Here is a 20637-nt window from a genome sequence, read left to right on the forward strand (position 1 = left end):
AATAAAATATTAAATAATTATTATTATTATAATTAAAATCAGAGAATAATCTATTGTTTGATTAACGATTTGTTTAAAAAAAAAAAAAAAAAGTTTTGTTTCCGCCAATATTTTATATAATAACTTTTTTTTTTTTTTTTTATTTGCGTAAAAACCGTTTATTAACTTTCTTTTTTTGAAATTTATTTTTATAAAAAATGTATTGGTTTTTTTTATTTTCCTCTTATTTCGTAATATTTTCAAGATGATTCTTAAGATGAAAAAAAAAAAAAAAAAAAAAAAAGAAACTACCTTGAATCGGAAGTAAATTTTCTTGATTCCCTACTGCTTCTATTGATGTCACACACACACACACATTCAGTTTGGACAAGGTAGCTTCATATCGAGTTTTATATAGCCACATGCAAAACGTTTAAAGTTAATTTAATCGGGGTTCTATAGTGCGGAGAGAAAATCTCCGCTTATTTATTATAAAAAAAAAAAAAAGTTCTTTGTTTTTTTTTTTTTTTTGTTGAAATTAATTTATTTGTTGAAATGTACTTATTTTTTATTTTTTTCTTATTTTCAACGGGTACGTAAAATTATTTATTTGTTTTTTTTTTTTTTAATCATTAATATTTGTAAAAAAATTTTTTTTCAATAATAAGACTTTGACTTGAATGAATCTATTGATTATTATTATTATTATTAATCATTAAGAATAATAATATGGATGATTTTCGAGTTGACGTCTTACAACACACGTATACATTTTTTTTTTTTTTTGACTTTCGATGTTAAATATAATGTTTATTATTATTATTATTATTATTGATATGAAAGTAAATCACCTTTAAATGATATTTTATAACAAGGAAATAAATAAAATATGTTTTTAAAAAAATTTATAAAATGATTCAAAGTTTAAGACGATAAATTCATTTAATTAAAAGTTTTTTTGTTTTTTTGGTTTCGAATTATTATTATTATTATTTTAAAAAATATTTATTTATTATATTTAATTTTTCTTTGTTTCCTTTCATATCAATAAAAAAAAATTTTTTTTTTTTTGATTGATTATTTACCTTGTTATAGAGGAGTGAAAGTGATCTTGTCGTTTTCAAATTAATTCCGGTAACTGTAAAAAAAAAAAAAAAAAAATTTTTAAATATTATATACGCTGAGTTTATAATAATAATAATAATAATACGTTAAAATTACCTTTTTTACTTGATTGCCTTGAACTATGAATATGGATTAAAACGGGAATTTAATTACTCGCTTAAGGAATTTCCTTTTAAAAAAAGAAAAATAATTATTTTTGGCGGTTAAAAAATTCATTTTACGTAAATATATAAACATAATATTATTATTATTATTATTTAAATAAATGATTTATTTCCACGGTTAAAATAATAGAAATAGTTTGCACCGTTTGATGACAATAGTTATAATAATAATTTTTTTCTTTTTAATCGAGTGTCTTTATCAAAAAAAAAAAATATATTATTAATAAATAAAATCCTTTCATTATTTATTATATGATGATATTATAAAAATTTTTCTTACGTAAAATTTTTTTTTTTTTTTTATCGTCGTTAGTTACCTAATTTATTATTATTATATATAAAAAAAATAAAAAAATTTTACCATCAAAGGATTATTATTATTTTTTTTTTATATACAAGATTAAAATGCCAATTAAATGCCGTTTAAAATGAAAAAAAAATAAAGAAAGTAAAATTTAAAAAAAATACTTTTATTCAGGTTTAGAGTGAAAATACAACTTTCTCGTCAATAGTAGGAGTCTTTAGTACTACTTTAAAATGGCCTAAACAACAAGGATTTATTTATACTATTTATTTTCTATTAAAAAATAAAAAATTTTTTTTTTTTTTTATTCTACGAGTATTGAATAAATAATTAATTAGAAATTGCCACGAAACGAACGAAATCGGTCCTTTTTTTTCCGTTTACCAAAATAAAACAGAGAAACTTTAATAAACCTTCTTTATTGAACCAACATTTTTTTTTTATTCTTCACTCTCGATAAAAAAAAAAATCTCAATAATTTTTCAGTTGTCAGTCAAACAAAGGACAAAGAATTCGTTTGCCCTGATGTAGAAGGAAACGGAAATTTTGCTGACCCCGCCACTTGTAGGAGATTTTACCAGGTAATTTATTATTAAATTTTGATTTATTACAAACCGCCTCGGCTATATTATTCATAATTCATATCTTCTGAAAAAAAAAAAAAAAACATCATAACAGTTATTATTATTTTTTTTTTAATTAAAGTGTGTTGATGGATATCCGTACCTTAACAGATGTCCATCCGGATTATATTTCGATGACATAAATAAATTGTGCACATTTAAATCAGAAGCGCGATGCGGGCCCATACCAACGAGTAAGTAAAAATCAAATTTTAACTTTAACCTTCAGTTAGTAAATTAAATAATAAAAAGTTTTTATATGATTTTTTTTACTACCATTCGTACGTTTAACATTTACAAAAAAAAAAAAAAATTAATACCAGAATAATTTTTAGCTCCTGCTCCTATTACGGAAGCTCCGGTTGATTTAGCAGTTAAATGCAATACATCTGAATGTTCTCTTCCTTATTGCTTTTGTTCAAAAGACGGTACCAAAATACCGGGAGATCTTGATCCCGAAGACGTGAGTGTTTCATTTAAGTCTAATAAATTTATAATTCATATTTAAAAAGGTTTTGAACTGTTTTTTTTTTTTTTTTTTTTTTGTTAGACACCTCAAATGATTATTTTAACATTTAATGGAGCAATTAATCAAAATAATTATGAACAATATCAAAAGGTATTTCCTTCGACAAGAAAAAATCCTAACGGATGCGAAATAAGAGGTACTTTTTTCGTTTCTCACGAATACAGCAATTACAATATGGTTCAACAATTATCTCACGATGGACACGAAATAGCTACTGAAACAATTTCGTAAGTTAATTTTTAAAAACTAAAAAATATTAATTATTTATGAATTATCATTATATTTTTGTTTAACGAATTGAATTAAATTGATTTCCTTCGAAAAATTAACAAACGAATGTAACAGAGTTATTTTGGGTTATGATTGGAAAAAATAAAGAAAGAGAGAGAAAACAAAAATGTGTTTCCAGATTGCAAAGAGATCTTCAGGATAAGGGATACGAAGAATGGGTGGGAGAAATGATAGGAATGAGAGAAATTCTTCGGCATTTCGCCAATATACCAAAACAAGACATTGTCGGAATGAGAGCTCCTTTTTTGAAACCCGGTCGAAATGCTCAATATGAAGTATTAGAAGATTTCGGATATATCTACGACAGTTCCATTTCAATTCCGCCTTTAAAAGTACCTATATGGCCCTATACTTTGGATTATAAAATACCCCATGAATGCAAATCCGGAACTTGTCCAACCAAATCTTTTCAAGGTAACCTGGCATATATATATATATATATAATTAATTTTGATGCAAATAAATAAAGAACAATTATGGGAATCCTAATTAACCGAATATTTAATTATGGTAAATTATTAAGGGATATGGGAAGTTCCATTGAATGCTCATTATGTTGAAACCTACGAAGGAGGTCATTGCCCACACCTTGATCAATGCGTTCTTCACAATCACAGCGAAGATGACGTTTTTGAATGGCTACAAGAAGATTTTTTGCGGTATTACGAGCAAAACAGGGCTCCTTACATGATGCCGTTTCACACTAATTGGTTTCAAATAAAAGAACTAGAAAAGGGACTGCAAAAGTTTTTAGACTGGACTCAAACTTTGTAAGATATTTAATTTTCTACTTTTCCTTATTTAAAAAATCTACGAGTATAAATTATATATATATATTTGAAACTTTCATTGGGATTTTTAATTATTACAAAAAAATTACGATTTTAGACCAGACGTATGGTTTGTCACTATTACTCAAGCACTGGTATGGATGACCGATCCAACAGAAACAAAAACTCTCAACAACTACGATGCTTGGAACTGCCAAAAGCGAGAAATTTCAACTCCTGCCCCCTGTAATTTGCCTAACAATTGTGCTTTGTCGTTTAAACCAGGAGAGAACAACATAACTACAACTAGGTACCTGGTCACGTGCAGAGATTGTCCGGCCAAATATCCCTGGTTAGGAGATTCAGAAGGTACTGGCATCCCTGGTAGGGACAATTATACACCCGAAAGTAGGACTTAGCTTCAATTGAAATGTAAACAGAAGAAGGCTGTAAAAATATAATAATTTCAATGAAATCAATAATAAAAGTGGTTAGCAAATAATAAAACCAATATTAATGAAAGGTAAAAAAAATAATTTTAAATGAGATTTAACAATTAAATTATTCATTACTACTGGTTAAAATTAATATTGGGCATTCCATGTAAAGAAAACAATACATTCAAATTAAAGTTCAGCAAAACAAAATTTTTAATTTTACCAGTAAAGGTAAATAATTTAAAAAATAATAATAATAATAATAAAAGCTCAATTTCAAAAAAAAAAAACACATGATCTCAAAACCATTTTAAACGAAAACTATAAAATTTGAAAAGAGTTAATTTTTTTTTATATCATTTTTTTTTTTAAAGTCAAATAAATGGCTAGTCTTTTTTATAATGGTAAAATAATTCATAATCATTGAAAAAAAAAAAAAAAAAAAACATCTATAAAATTAAAAATTTAAATTCAAATAATAATAAAATATATAAATGTATCAAAATAATTTCTTATTTTATTTTGGGCTTTAAAAATTTAAACTACTTAAGTGATAAATAAATAAATTCCTTACATGGATTATAAAATTATTATTGATATACCCTATTTAATGTCACTGTGCATACAAATAATAATACATGTGAGCTATGATTAAATTGACAGTTATATATTCAGTTTAACATACAAACACAGGTACCTTAAAATAATAATAAAAATTATGTTTACTGCTGCAATGAAAACTTATAATAAATTTTTAAATTATTGATATTTACAAATAAATTACCTTGTTACTACCTTCCTCAGATATCAAATAATTATATTTCCAAAAAAAAAAAAAAACAATTTAATCAATAAAAATATACACAAAACTGATTCGAGTTTCAAAAATTAATAATAATTATCAAAATACATCATCCAAGACCACTTCCTCATCAATTTCTTTATATATATATACCTTGATATATATTTAAGCAACATATATTTAGTGGAAATTGAATAACGATTTAAAAATGATGTAAAAAACTTAAATAAAAGGATAAGAAAAAAAAAAACAAAACTTATAACATTATCTCACTAACAGTTTGACTTCAATATTTACTACGATAGTACCAAACGAAATGAGTTATCTGACAGGAGTCCATGGTACAAATAAATCCTTAATTTGAGTTTTTTCTATATTAAAAAAAAAAAAAAAAAAAAATTAAATCAGATATGAAATTTTCAAGTAATTTAAAAAATTTAATAATGTCCTATAATAATAATAATAATAATAATAATGAAAATTAAAAAATAATATATATTACCGAAAGGAGGAAAATCTTCAGGATGAAGAGAAATGTAATGTTTGTATATTGCTTCTTTCTCCATGAGGGCACCTAATCTGTAAGTATTCCATTGTTTGGCAAAAAAATAAAAACCACCAATGGACAAAAAATACAAAGGGACACCTAAAACGAAAATAAACATTAGGTAAATTTTATTGTTAAGTAAATTTTGAGTAATCATCAAAGGTTAATATTAAATTATTACCTGACCATAATGGTCTTCTTAATAAATAATTATACACGATTGGTACTGTTATCCCCAATGCTCCCATACTAACAGGAAAAAAATTTTTATCTTTCCACGAATAACCGCTTCCTTCACCGTCACGAAAAGTAAATAAATCTATTGGAGCTCCTGAAAGTTTTGGAGCATCAGGTTGACGAGCCGCTTCACCCGCATTCGAAAAATTACACGGCGCTTCATCCATATTCGTTGAAAATAATTACAAAGTGAATTAGTTAAAAATATAGACCAGCTACATGTAGCAAAAATTCAACTTCAATTGACCGTAGCTAATAATATTTGCAGTAGCAAAAAAACAAAAACAAAAACAAAGTTCATAGTGATAAGCCTAACGTAATTATAAAAACTATTATTATTTTTCAAAATGAATTGCTAAATTATTTTAATTACAAAAAGTATTTTTAATCTTTTTTTTTTTTTTTTTTTAATTATTGTATAAAAAAAAAAAAAAAAACATTAAAATTCTAATAGCAAAATTCACTGAATTAAAATTTTTTTTTTTCATTTTGATTAATTTTATTATTAATATCTTTGTCTAATTGTTTTTTATTGTAAAATTTGCAATTTATTACGTTTTTAATTTTTTTTTTTTTTCAGGCATTATTATATGGCACTTAATAAGATTATTCATGTTAATTATTATTTTGCATGAGATGTTTTTTATTTGTTAAAATAGTATTTACTAAAATTAAAAGACAAATAAAAAATTTTTAATCAATTTCAACATGAATTACAATATAAACATGTTGGATTTTATTTAAATTGATTAAACCTTTGTAAATTTTAAACATGGTCTAAAGTATTCAAAAACATTTTTTTTTTTTTTTTCGATTTCTACAAATGCATCAGTAAATATTTCACATGTCACAGCAATAGTTTTTATAATTTTGATTTTGCCCTTTTGATATATTTATTAAAATGTGTATTAATAAATAATATTAAGTTTTTTTTTTATTTATTTAAGTATTGTTAATGAAATTTGTTCTTTGCTTTCATAATATGAGATACATTCAGACATTTTCTTTCTAAATACTTATCAGTCATTTTGATTAAATGTTATTAAAAAATTTATTTTTTATTTTAATATTAAATTTATAAATATAAAAATAAATTAAAAATAAATTAAATAATAATAATAATAAAACAGACTTATTTAACTTTTTTATCTCCATCTACTTCATCTGCATATGATTCATACATGTTTCTGTATTTTTTGATGGCATTTATCACAAAATTTGCCGTTGAGGTAACTCTGTCTGGCGTAAAATAGGATCTCATAGCGTCCTTAGTCAGACCATGACCCGCAAATGATATCGTGCACAAAGATGTCAATGAACAAATTAAAGTATTGATGCATCCTCCTATCAGAAAAAGAGTGAGTAAAACTGCGGCTCCGGTGACAATTTTCGGTAAAACTTTCCATCCAAAAGCAGACAAATTCTTTATCAGTTTATGAATTATTCCGTGATAATTTTTTACACGGATTCCATCTGCAAACGAGAGGAGACCATTTTCTACGGCGGGTATCAAATAATCATCGTATTCGGATTGAATGTTGAAACCGTCATTTCCATAATGATTTATATATTGTTCTCCAACGGTTTGAATACGATCGTTTGGAAAAGAAGCAGACGATGAAACCGAATTTTCCGCATAAGGAATCGGCGGTATTTCTGCCAAGGCGAAAACTACACCGAAAACAGTTAAAATTATTGCTGACTTCATCATTTTCACCTGTTGAATAAAAATTATTAAAATTTTAAATAAATAAATAAATTTGATAAGCGTTGAGTACATGTGTACGTTTTTTTTTTAATTTAAATTATCTGTAACGAACGATAGAACTTGAAATTTTTATTTTTTATAAAATCAATCAATATGATGTAAGCGATTAAATTTATCAACAAAAATTTTCAATTTAGACGCTAAAAACGTTTACAAATTAAAATTAATTTTTTTTTATAAGAAATTTTTTTTACTTTTTTGCCGAACAATAAACCGTTCAATGTCGTTTATGATATTTATCTTAAAATATAAAAATTAATTTTTTTTTTTTTTTGAATTACCGCTTATGTTAACATAAAAACATTTATTATTATTATTAATTATTAGTAATTTACATAATTTAATTTTTTTAAACTTTTACTTCGTTAACGAAGCTTATAAATCGTCATCGCACCACAAACACAAAAAATCTTAAAATTATAAATAAAAAAAAATTAACTTGCCTTGTTATTATGTATCCGTTAGTATAAACCACAGAGTAAGAACCTTTCGAACCTTTCACAAAGACGTTTGAATAAGAAATAATAATTTTATGACAACGAGAGGAGCCTTTTAAAGGGCGAATCGAGGGTAAATTTAAAAATAATAACATTTTGTTACCCTTAAAATAATTTTCTTTTTATTTATTTACGTCGCTCTTTAAGAGAAAGTTTTTTTATTTATGTTTTGTTATTTATTGTTTAAACCTTTTCTTATCCCCATTAAGAGAGAGAGAGAGAGAGAGAGAGAGATATGTATTTAAGGTTTTCCCTTGAATTTATTTTAAAATTATATTATTATTGTTTAATTCGATACCGAATTTAAAAAAAAATTTTTTTCTACTCTAACTTAATAATTAACCTAAATATAAAAAATTTTATATTTTTAAGAACTTTTCATTATCAAGAACTTTTTAGTTCGTTGACTTTCTTTCTAAAAATACATTATAAATTTTTTTTTTTAACTAAATTTAAATATATATAAATAAATAAATATTTTTCGTTTAAATTAATAATAATTGATTGATTTGGTATTTGGTATTTAATGGTATTCCACAATTTAAACAATTTTTATTTTTAAACTTTTTTTTTGTTGAATAAATCAAGTTCAATTTAAAACCTCTTGGAAGCGACCGTAAATTTTGACATTGATTCAAAATTGCCGGTGAATAAAAGATTTTTTTTTTTTTAAATATCTTTTATAATTTTACAAAAAAATTAAAAACGAAAAAAGCAATTAATAACAGATCATAGAAACACAAAAAAAAAAACTTTTCCAACTTTACCCTTCGATATTATTCAGAAAATGTTATAAACCGGAAAGGATGTAATAATTTTAAATAAAGAAACTTATTTATTTATTTTTTTTTTTTTTTATAATTTGAATTTTTTCCTAAAATAACAACAACGACAACAATAATGATGACAAAAAAAAAAATAATAATTTCCTGGGAAATTGCAATTAAATAAATAATAATTTAATATGAACTTTAGATTTTTCCCGCACATTCGAATAAATTTTTTTTATACTCATTACGAAATTTTCCCTCGAGGAAAAAAGAATGTCAAAAAAGATTTTTTAGTAGAAGAAAAAATTATACCTGTTCCTTGGGGTATAATTTCAGTTAAATGTTGGAATACTTCGAATCATCATCCGGTTTTAATTGTTCACGGTTTATGTGAAAATTCTGGAGCTTTCGATAGGCTCATACCCCTGCTTTCTAATAATTTTTATTATGTTGCCGTTGATCTTCCTGGACACGGGTAAGTATTATTATTTTTAATTTTTTTTTTTTTGATTTTATTATCCGTTTTGTTAATTTAACATTGTATAACGGAATTACAAAAAAATTGAAACGAATAATTTAATTTTAGCATGTCATCTCATTTTCCTCGTGGAATACCTTTAGACTTTATGTTTTTTGTTTTTCAAATACAGCGAATAGTCAGCCATTTTCAATGGAAAAGATTGACATTATTAGGACATAGTTTTGGAGCTCATTTATTAGAATTTTATGCTGCCACATATACAGACAAGGTTTCAAAATTTTTTTATTCTTTTTATTCACCGTTTCATATTTATATATATTTATTTAGTTCATATGTCATCGCCTTTTTTTTTTTTTTTTTTAAATCGTTTAAAATTAATTTTTAGGTTGAAAAACTTATTTTAATAGACGCCATTTCTCCGACTCCGGTTGCTAGCGAAGCAATTTTGATTTTTTACCGAAATCAAGGAGAAAATATAATAAAATCAGAAGAAAATAAAGAACATACCACTTTTTACAGTTACGATGAAGCACTTGCACAAGTGGCGGAAAAACGAATGTCAAAATTAAAACCCGAAGCTGCAAAATTTCTTCTTAAACGTTGCTTAAAAAAAAATGGCGAAAAATATTCATTTACGACGGATTCGAGAATTAAATCTGAAATAAAACCTGCCATGACGGCAGAAATTATCATCGATCAAATAAAACAAATAAAATGTCCGGTCCTTTTGATTTTGGCAAATAACAGCGAACAATTTTCACTTTTAAATTCTTCCGGATTTTTTTCTTCTGCTCTTGAAATTTTAAAACGAAATAATTCGAGTTCTCGTGTGATTCGAATCGTCGGAAATCATTGCGTGCATAATAATCAACCGGAAATAATTGCTCCAATAATATGCAATTTTCTTTCAGAGATTAAAAGCAAATATTAACATATAGAAATAGAATCAATGAAAATATTGTCATATCACACGACGTTACACTATTAATAATAAAAAAACATTAAATTTGATTTTTAAACAACAACAAAAAAAAAAAAAAACTATAAAAAAAATGTTTTTTTTAGCCTTTCAATATAACTTGTATTTCTTCCAATGTTTTTCCTTTCGTTTCCGGAAGGCAGAAATAAATAAAACCTACTCCGATGCAACAAAAAACGGAAAACAACCAAAAAGTCCAATAGTCTCCTAAATATTCTTGCATTATTCCAAAACATTTGGTAAGTAAAAATGCCAGAATCCAAGAAAACGATGTTGTTAACGATGCTCCCAAGGATCTGACGTTTGAAGCAAACATTTCGCCGATCATAGCCCAGGGTACAGGACCAACACCTGAAAGAAAAGACAAAAAAATAAATTAATTTAGATTAATTTTGTTTTACATTCGGAAAAGCAAAAAAAAAAAAAAAAACAAACCGGCACTAAAAAATGATATGTATCCCAAAACGGAGAATAAAGGAATCCATGTTATATTTGAAGTATCGTAAGAAAAATATTCCATGCAAAAAAATCCTCCCATCAGGATCTGAAATTGTTTTTTAAAAAATAAAATTATTAAAACAGGTATTAAGGTTCGACTTTTAATTTAATTATTTAAATTTTGTACCAGAAATAATGTCATTCCAGTCATCGAAAGAATCAAAACCGTTCGCCTTCCTAATCGTTCGACCAAATATGGAGTAGGAAAAGATGTTAAAAACATGACAAACCCAACGATTATGGTCGACAAACTTGGGCTCAGCGAACTTCCCGATTTAGCAAAAATTATTTCACTGAAAAAAAAAAAAAAATTATTACAATAAAAAAAAAAGTTCGACCTCAATACAAATAAAAAAAAAAAAAAAAATTAACAATTAATTTATGCGATTTATGAGTAATTTCTGTCGGATGGGCTTAAAAGTGTATTTTTCATTATCAATGCGTATCTGATAAAAAAAATTGTTAAATTTTGTTTATTAAGTTAAAAGTAAATATTTAAAAGTTTTAATTGGGTCTTTTGACGCAAATCAAAGACAAAAAAAAATTTTTTTTTTTTTTCTTTTACATTTTTCCGATTTCGGGAAAAACCTAATTTTTTTTTTTTTTTTGAATTTTACGAATATTAAGTAGACTTATAGATATACTTATAGATATAAGTAAGTATTTTGCGAATTTAAAAAAAAAATAAACAGTAAAATTTTACCTGTAAAATAAAACGCAATTGATGCCACTTAACTGCTGCGCCATCATTAATCCAAACATTAAAAGTAAAGCTTTTCTATTTGCTCTTTTTTTAAATATATTCGTCCAATGTACGGTTTCCCGGAAGGATTCGTCTACTGCAGCCTATGGAAAAAAAAAAAAAAAATTTTACTTTAAAGTTTACGTCATTCAAAATATAAATATATAGATATGGGTGTGCTTACCTGTAATGTGTTAAGTTCTTCTTTGACTTCTAACGGTTTTTTCCCTCTGAGTTTTGCCAATGATTTTTCCGCTTCTTTAGAATTATTTTTCATCAATTCGTAATAAGGGGATTCGGGCATGAAAAAAAAAAAAGTAAAAAAAATAACCGGAATCAAACTGCAGGATATATTAAGCCAAACGAATGATAGCAAAGATCCGAGTATGTAGACATATAAAAACCCAGACGTGATCATTATTTGTCCAATCACTCCCAATGCACCTCTAGTCATTGGCTGCAGTCATTTTTAAAAAAAAAAAAAATTTAATTTCGTCAACGATTATTATAAATATATATTAAATCATTTTAATGTGCCTACCGTGGCTATTTCTCCCACATACATGGGCAAAAGTGACATTCCCCAACCGTTTGATATACCACCTAATAATCTACCGGCGTAAATCATGGAAACTGATTGTGCGACTGTCAAAATACACCAGGATGTTATATGAAGAAGAGCACCTAAGAGCAACGCTCTTTTTCTACCCATAAAATCTGCGGCAAATCCTAAACACACACGCACACGCACACGTTTAAACGCGATTTATAAATTATATAAATATAATAAGAATTATTTGAAAATATCACATGGGAAAAAAACCTGCTGGAAAAGGTCCGAAAATAGCACCGAGAGCAACCAAAGATCCAATCCAGGTGCTTTCGTCTGGAGTGACAAAAATGGTTGCATTTGTTTCCATTAATTTTGGTAAAACGGGCGATGGCCATCCTAAATTCGTTCCGGATACCATTAAAGTTATACTTGCTGAACAAAATGAAATTTTATTATTTAAAGGAAATCAAAAAAGGGGTGAGGGGGGAGGTTTTACACGTCGTCTGTACTCACCCGCTGTTGCAGCCAAATATTGTGGAAAATTTTTTGTCTTTTCTCTCTGATTAGTATCATTATCATTATTTTGGGGAGTTGCATCAGATTCACTTTTTATTAGCGTTTCCATTTTTCTTAAATAAATAATAAATAATTTAACGTTTAATAACAAAAAAAAAAATTTTAACCATCAAGTATTTTATTTAGAAAAAAATTTCCAAAAAAAAATCACGTGACGACTATGACAAAAAAAAAAAAAGAAAAATTTTTACGTAATTTAATTTACCTAATCATAATGCCTGTCGTCGTTAAGCTTAATTAAATATAAGAATATAAATTAAAAACGGAGTAATTTATTAAGTCAAGATAATAATAATGGTATTTTTTTCAAAGGAAAAATAAAAAAAAAAAGAGCCGTCCGTTAAATTTAAAATAAAAAAAATAAATGCGTCGCGCCCGCCGATTTGTATTTAAAACAAAAAAAAATTTATTTTCTTTTATTATTATTATTTATAAATCTAATAAATTTAATCGGTTTAAAAAGAAAAAAAAAATTTTTTAATTTTATTATTACATGACAATAATAAAAATGAAAAAAAATTTTTAATTAAAAAAAAAATTATTAAATTTTATATAATAAATAAAGAATCATGAAATAATACCTGAACTTGAATTGAACTATAAAGTAATTGTAAATAATAAAAACGGTATTTAAAAAAACAATAATAATAATAATAATAAATTTAAAAAAAAAAAAATTTTTTCACTCGATCGTCGCCGCCGTTTAAATTGTTGCCGTAGGTTGGAAAACAAAAAAAAAAATTTTTTTTTTTCTTACCATTCACAAACGTGTCGTGCGTATATCAACTCATATGTGAAAACCAAATGAAATGAATTGAAAAAATTATCTAAAAACTTTTAAGGAACGACATCATCATCATCATCATCATCATCAACAACAACAACAACAACAACAGAAAGTGTGATTAAATCAAAACTGTAATCTTTACGACAGTACAAAGGTGTATCAATTTTCCTTTTTTTTTTTTTTCTTTTTATTTCAATATAGTTTCATTTTAATAAGAAAAACAAAAATAATTAATTTAATAATAATAATAATAACTATTTTAAAAAAAAAAAATTCAAAAAATGACCAAATTTTTATACTCCACATATATATTTATTGAGATTTCTGTAAATAAATAGAAATATAAATGAAAATGATGATAATAATAATGACGTTTTATCGCAAAAATACTAGTTATGTAATTATTATTATTATTAATTTAGGTCTCTGTTAAAATTGAATACAAGGCAATACAATCGCGAATATGAAAACTTTATTTACTAATTGTTAAATAATTTTTAATTAGGGAAAACAAACAAACAAACAACAACAACATCAACAATAATTATTTGATAATTAATTTATTAATTGTGTTAATTAATTAATTTTTTTTTAAACGTAAAGCGTGTTATAATAATAATAATAATAACTTGGTCGCCAAGCATTTTTCATTTACAATAAAATCCTTACGATTTTCTAAATATTTAAATAAAAGAATAAAATTTTTCCTTATATAATAAGAAATTTGGTTTTTTTTTTTTAAATTTCTTGTTTTTTTTTTTCGCTGTTGCTGTTGTTTTTGATAATTTTTAATTTTTTTTAAATGAATTTATTTTTATTCATTTTCACGATTAAAATATATAAATTTACAAAAAAAAAGAAAATTCATGCCACAAAATAAATTTTTTTTTTTTTTTTTTTAAATAAAAACAAATCATGTTTCCATCAGTCAAAAAAAAAAAAAAATTTTAATTTTTCTTTTCAAATTTCTATTTTATAATCAAAATTTTTGACTTTTTGAAAAAAAAAAAAAAATTTTCTCGACGGTCACATGATTAAATCATAAAATATGAATTTGGATTTTTATTTTTAAAATAAAGAAATTGAAAAAGTAAAAAATAAATAAAATTTTCTTTTTAAAATTTAATTTAAATACGAGAGAGAGAGAAAGAGAATAAAAAAAAATTACTTTAAACAAAAGAAGGTAAAAACGTCTTTTTTTTTTTTTTAAATGCGTAATAATTTTAATAATAATGAATATGCAAAAAAAACAAAAAGCAAATAAAAGTTAAGAAAATTGTAAATTAAAAAATGTTGCGCAACTTCCAAACTTAAATTTCGTGTCAACATAAAAAAAAAAAAATATTTATTCGCATAATAGTAACGTTGATAACAAAATAAATCATTTTCATTTCCCCCCCCCTCCTATTATATCCGTACAATAATTATTATTTTTAAAAATTTTCGAATTAGAAAAAAAAGAAGAGAAAAATAATTATCTTTATATACAAACAAGAATTAAATTTGTTTCGCAAACGGAACAATTAAAAAAAAATTCGTTGCCATCGAATAGAGATGGGGGGGGGGGGCTTACGAGCAAATTGATGTAAGGCGTAAATCACCGTAAGGATAAATGAAATAAATGTTAAACAAATAACCGTCCGAAAAAAAAGGACGGTGAAAAATTAATAAAAATATTTTAAAAATTTTATTAAATTGTTCTATAAAGCTACATAAAGTGAATTCACTATAAAAAAAAAAAAAAGCCATTTTTTATTTTAAATAAATTTTTATTTTATTCTTTTTTTTTATCCGTTGTTGTTATTCCGGCGTCTTTGAGCATTTTGTAAAATATTGAATCTGGTTGAGACATTAGTTTTTGAGGACTATCAAATTCCGCAACTAAACCTTTATCTAAAACTAATACCCTAAAAAAATTAAAAAAATTACGATGATTAATAATAATAATAATAATAATGGTTAAGGTAAGAAGGTATTGCAAGAGTAAAATTTATAGAAAATCCTCACCTGTCCGAATCTAAAATTGTATTTAGACGATGAGCAATGGTGAGGACGGTGCATTCTTTGAATTCACGTCGAATCGTGTTCTAATTAAAATTTTATTTTAATTTGTTTCGTTTGTTGTTTTTTTTTTCATCGATTCAAATTGTATCGAGTAAATAAAAACGGACCCCATCACGAAAAACAATAAAAAAAAAATAAAATAAAAACAATTTGCATTAAGTGGTTGTTGTTGTTGTTTTTTGTTTTGTATTTTAAATTTACCTGAATTAAATCGTCAGTTTCTAAATCCACGGCAGCCGTAGCTTCGTCGAGTACCAATATTTTTGTTTTTCTAAGAAGTGCACGAGCCAAACAAATCAATTGTCGCTGTCCTACGCTTAGGTTATCACCTCCTTCCGTTATTTCGTGGTCCAGTTTTAATGATTGAGACATAACAAAAGTTTTTAAATGGGCAAGTTCTAAAGCTTTCCATATTTCTTGATCCGTGCATTGCATAAATGGATCAAGATTCATACGAATCGTACCCGAAAATAATATAGGATCCTGAGGTATGATTGTGAGCCTTGGCAAAAAAAAAAAAAAATTACTCGTAATAAGATTAAACGTTCAAAGTTTTTTTTTTTTTTTTTTTTTTTTTTTTAGTGGAAACCGTGTTAGTTTACGATTTAAAAATAATAATAAAAAAAAATACCTTCCTCTGAGATCGTGAAGTCCGACTTTAGAAATATCAATTCCGTCGATAAAAATTTTTCCACTACTCGCTTCAATAATACGAAACAAAGCTAAAGTTAAACTTGATTTTCCAGCTCCCGTTCTACCGACAATTCCAATTTTTTCTCCTCCATCCACAGTAAAATTAACTCCGCAAAGAACTAAATCTAAACCTTCTCTATATCGAGTCATGTAATCTTTAAATTCTACTTTTCCCTGGTAAAAAAAAAAAAAATTAAGCTTATATGTAAAAATTTTATATTTGTATCACGACCTGTTGAAAACCGTTTTTCTTAATCAATTTTTTATATATTTCGGTTAAAATATTCGGTGATTATTAGTTTTAATTAATTCATTCGTGTGATTCAGAGAAAAAAAATAATAAAAACGGAAGAGAATCGAGAAAACTAAAAATTAAAGTCGGCGGAAAAAAAAAATTTCTTTTTCTCGTAATACTAAAAATAATTGATTTAATACCGGAAATAGTTTTTGAACAAAATTAAATGATGTGTCTTACTTACCTTAGATGGCCAATTTTTGTCGGGAATAAAATTAGGATTTCTCCATTCGGCTTCATGGGGTATTTCTCCATATTCTTTAATTCTCTCCACTGATACAATATTAGTTTCAACATCAGATGTCATTCTCACGAGCCAATTCAAAGTTTGAGTCACTTGCATGGCATACGTCACGGATAAACCAACTAAATTTGCTTGAGGATTTCCAACTGCTTTACTTATAACTCCAAAAAGTGCGGAAAAAAAAATTATTAAACTTCCGATTGTTTCCAAACGTACAGCTAACCATCTGCAAAAAAAAAAGAAGAAAGATATTTCGTGTTATTGTTGTTGTTGTAGTTTTACTTAATCCTTTTGGGAAAATTGTATGAAATAATTTAAATTTTACAACCCTGTGATGGGATTTCAATCCTTTTAAAAGTTTATTAAAATCATTTTTTTTAACTTTTTTCATACGGATTAATTTAAAATGAGAGAAAAAAAAAAATTTTTTACCTGTTGGCGATAAGACTTGGATAATAACAGATTTGATTGATATCTAATTTTGATTCAGATTCATTTATGAATCTCTGTTGAGCTTGATAGGCACGTATTGTGGAGACTCCAGTAACGGTTTCTCCAAAATGAGAATAAATAGGACTTCGAGATATTGATTCGATTCTTTTAAGCTGCCTCGATGTTGCTACATAAAACCTTTGAATGAAGTAATATAGAATTCCGATAGGTATAATAACCGCGATAAACCATTGGGAAGAATAAGACACTACGACAACCATTCCTAAAACCTATTTTAAAATTAAAATAATAATATATATTAATTTACATTACAAAAAATTAAATATTAGTATTAAGCAATAAAAAAAAAAAAATTTTTAGAAATATTTTTTTTTTTAACGCAATGAAATCAAAATTTTTGTTACTGCTGCAAAGCTGTAAAATTAAAAATTGCCTAAAAAGTATATTAAATATTTTCCTTTTCTCTACCTAAATTAATATTATTATTATTATTATTTTGAAAATACGTTAAAAATTTAAACATATTTTATAAATAATAATGATAACAAAACTTTATACGAATATGTATAACATTAAATCATTAATTTTTTTATTTAAAAGTTTTTCACTCCCCTTTCCCGTTGAAATAGAAAAAAAAAATATAATATGTTGCGTTTCGGATTTTAAAAAAAAAAAGTCTATGTTTAAGCGATTGATGTAAATATATATATATCAAAATAATTAAATAAATTAAATAATTAGAATATTCGAGAACATAATTTTTTTTTTATTGTATTTTTCTCCGTGACACATGTGCGGAACCACAAATATATATATGATATGTGATGATGATACCTTGACGTGTTTTTTAATTTAAAATTAAAACACCAACAATAAAATTTATTAAATTTTATTGTTATTATCATTTCCTTTTTTTTTTTTTTTAATAAAGGGGGAATTTTTTTAATCCGAAGTTTCTCAAGTTAAATTTTATTGGACGGTTAACGAATAATTGTAAAATATTTCATTTTAATTTTTCCCGGTAGTTCATTATATAAAAAAAAAAAATTTCAAATATGAAAAACACAATAACTTAACAGCAAAACTAGTGAAATAAATTTATCAATAATTAATAATTGGATATTTCGAATATACACTTGACTCACACCGTTTCAATTTCGTCAAAAAAAAAAAACAATTTAAAATATTTCAATATCAATTTTTTTTTGTAGTGAAGAACAAAAAAATGGTGAATGAATTAAGAAAAAAAGTGAATTTTTGTGTTGAAGTTTGAGTGAGAATTTGATATTTAAAAAAAAAAAAAATTTAAAAAACTACTTCTAAGGAAAAAAAGAAAATGTAATTATTAATTCCTTTATCGACTTATGCATCACCTTGTCCTGATGTGAAAACATGATATCTTCTTACTCATGCCAACTAATAACTTTTCTTTTTTTTTTTTTCGTGTCAATATTGTGTGTTAAGCGAAAGGTTTTAAATATGTATATATGTAACGAAAAGCGAGGCAAAGGGTTAATAAATAATATATTAATTGACAATCGACCGTCAACGAAGGAATTATGTGCATGATTGCAGGGAGCCAACCATCCAAACAACACCCTATCATTTTCATTTACCAACCTGAAAAAAGCAGTACATGACTTCAGATAAATTAAATTGTAGGTCGTTGTCAGCAATGTTAATATCTTGAGAAAAACGGGATATAATTCTTCCGAGAGGGGTGCTTTCAAAAAATTGCATTGAAGATCGAAGAACAGAATGTATCATTGTGAAATGCATAGCATTAGAGCCTTTAATAGCACCAAGCCATGGCAATAATTCCGCAAGCACTGCAGGAATGGCTAAAACAAAATAAATATATTACGAGAATGAGCCAAGAAAATTAATGTATATATGCAAAGAAGAAAATATGTTTTTTTTTTTTTTCTTTTATGATGAAATTAGTCAGTGTATCGTTAAAAGAAAAAAAAAATTGTTAATTTATATGGAAATACCCATTTTAATTATTAAAACAATAATGAAAAAAAAATTTTTTCGGATGAAATCCCAATTATAATTTTAAAAGAAATATAAATATTAAGTAATGAGAGAAATACTTAATAATGTCACATACAAATATATCACATATGAGCCCAACAAAGAAAAATTCACATAATTTAAAAGCAATAAATAAAATTTTTTTAGATACGTCCCTGTTGGAAAAAAGAAAAAAATTCGATAAATTTATCTCAGTGCGTGTTAATCAATGAATAATTCATGTGTCACGTTTAAAAATTTTAATTTTTTGAATTTTTTTATAAATATCAAATCTTAAAACGTTTTATTAAATAAATATTATTATATATACCTAAATCAGATATTATAAAAAACAAGGTTAATTTTCTAAAATATCGACTTGATAATAATAATTAAAAAAAAAAAAAATTTACTTTTTGGAACCGTCCAATAATTATATATCTGTGTGTGTCTGTCTGTCTGTGTGTGTGTATGTGTGTGAGTGTGTAATCCGGAGTGCTAAATCCGAAACACAAAAATAAAAAAATTTTATTCTTTCACCGAATAATAATAATAATAATAATTGAAGAAATAATTAATTAATAGAAAGAGGAGTTTTTTAGAGAAAAAAAAAATGACTCAGACTTTTAATTAATAACGGATACAACGCGAAGTTGAATTTTTTTTATGTATTATTATTATTATTATCATTAATAAAATTTAAATTTTGAATGCTTAATTAAAAGAATAATTCCCGAATTAAAAATGTTATACATGTTAGAACGTAAGAAAAAGTTTAAGCGTAAGAAAATTTACGATTAAAAAAATACATAAAAAAAAAGAAATTACAAATTATCACACAAAACTTACCTAAACCTTAAATGATAATAATAATAAATCGCATGAAAACCTAAGAGAATAAATTTTTTTTTTTGTTTATAGGCAATAGTTAGATTAATTCGTTACCACATTAAGCCACATTTAAAATATATATATATATTATAAAGAAAAAATATAAATTTTAAACAGCTTTGCTATAGAATTGTAAAAAAAAAAAAAACGTTAAAAATTATTGTTTTTCATTTTCATTTAGCCTCTTACGATGATGGTTAATAAAAATCGATTTTCATTTATTTTTTCTTATTTATCAGAAAATACCCATAATTATATGTAAGTTATTTTACCGTATTTACTTATTTAAAATTAAATATTTTTCACGCGTTAAAAAAAAAATAATAATAATTTTAATAGTAATAATAAAATTTTCAATAACTTAACATAATTCGTTTTTGTTACTTACACATGTATGCGCGTGTTTTTACTGTGTGTATAAGTGCGTAAAAAAAAAACACACACACACACGCGCGCACATAATATATACATATACACGGACGCACGGATAAATTTTCATAAGCATACCGAAAAAAAGCAAGT

At 24.9% G+C, this 20637-nt stretch overlaps 6 protein-coding genes across 6 annotated transcripts in view; 2 read left to right on the forward strand and 4 right to left on the reverse strand.

Moving 5' to 3' along the window:
- Window positions 1-1997: 1997 nt before the first annotated feature.
- On the forward strand, window positions 1998-4204 carry Phum_PHUM351560 (uncharacterized protein; the record flags this gene model as incomplete). Its single annotated transcript, XM_002427838.1, has 7 exons — window positions 1998-2153; window positions 2278-2389; window positions 2531-2658; window positions 2746-2951; window positions 3134-3429; window positions 3539-3785; window positions 3904-4204. Coding segments are annotated over 7 exons (1446 nt in total), but the record flags the coding sequence as incomplete, so codon positions are not given.
- A 1141-nt stretch (window positions 4205-5345) lies between these two features.
- On the reverse strand, window positions 5346-5975 carry Phum_PHUM351570 (NADH-ubiquinone oxidoreductase subunit B14.5B, putative; the record flags this gene model as incomplete). Its single annotated transcript, XM_002427839.1, has 3 exons — window positions 5346-5395; window positions 5527-5670; window positions 5753-5975. 3 exons carry the CDS (start codon window positions 5973-5975, stop codon window positions 5346-5348), a joined length of 417 nt encoding a protein of 138 aa, XP_002427884.1.
- A 965-nt stretch (window positions 5976-6940) lies between these two features.
- On the reverse strand, window positions 6941-7519 carry Phum_PHUM351580 (uncharacterized protein; the record flags this gene model as incomplete). Its single annotated transcript, XM_002427840.1, has 2 exons — window positions 6941-7231; window positions 7271-7519. The coding sequence occupies 2 exons, from the start codon at window positions 7517-7519 to the stop codon at window positions 6941-6943; spliced, it is 540 nt and encodes a 179-aa protein (XP_002427885.1).
- A 1518-nt stretch (window positions 7520-9037) lies between these two features.
- On the forward strand, window positions 9038-10255 carry Phum_PHUM351590 (valacyclovir hydrolase, putative; the record flags this gene model as incomplete). Its single annotated transcript, XM_002427841.1, has 3 exons — window positions 9038-9318; window positions 9430-9592; window positions 9710-10255. 3 exons carry the CDS (start codon window positions 9038-9040, stop codon window positions 10253-10255), a joined length of 990 nt encoding a protein of 329 aa, XP_002427886.1.
- Window positions 10256-10290: 35 nt separating this feature from the next.
- Phum_PHUM351600 (sugar transporter, putative) lies at window positions 10291-12721 on the reverse strand (the record flags this gene model as incomplete). Its single annotated transcript, XM_002427842.1, has 9 exons — window positions 10291-10305; window positions 10404-10654; window positions 10739-10847; window positions 10929-11094; window positions 11505-11647; window positions 11728-12000; window positions 12085-12272; window positions 12367-12528; window positions 12610-12721. The coding sequence occupies 9 exons, from the start codon at window positions 12719-12721 to the stop codon at window positions 10291-10293; spliced, it is 1419 nt and encodes a 472-aa protein (XP_002427887.1).
- A 2512-nt stretch (window positions 12722-15233) lies between these two features.
- Phum_PHUM351610 (multidrug resistance protein, putative) overlaps window positions 15234-20637 on the reverse strand; it is a gene marked incomplete at both ends in the record, with an annotated part of 17694 nt that continues 12290 nt past the window's right edge. Inside the window, 6 exons of the mRNA XM_002427843.1 lie at window positions 15234-15366; window positions 15467-15546; window positions 15725-16025; window positions 16155-16390; window positions 16696-16981; window positions 17188-17477. Of these exons, the coding sequence (XP_002427888.1) occupies window positions 15234-15366; window positions 15467-15546; window positions 15725-16025; window positions 16155-16390; window positions 16696-16981; window positions 17188-17477 (1326 nt within the window). The remainder of the gene's footprint in view (window positions 15367-15466; window positions 15547-15724; window positions 16026-16154; window positions 16391-16695; window positions 16982-17187; window positions 17478-20637) is intronic.

Source organism: Pediculus humanus, genomic scaffold (assembly GCF_000006295.1).
Source record: "Pediculus humanus corporis 1103172107761 genomic scaffold, whole genome shotgun sequence".
NCBI classification, from domain to species: domain Eukaryota; kingdom Metazoa; phylum Arthropoda; class Insecta; order Psocodea; family Pediculidae; genus Pediculus; species Pediculus humanus.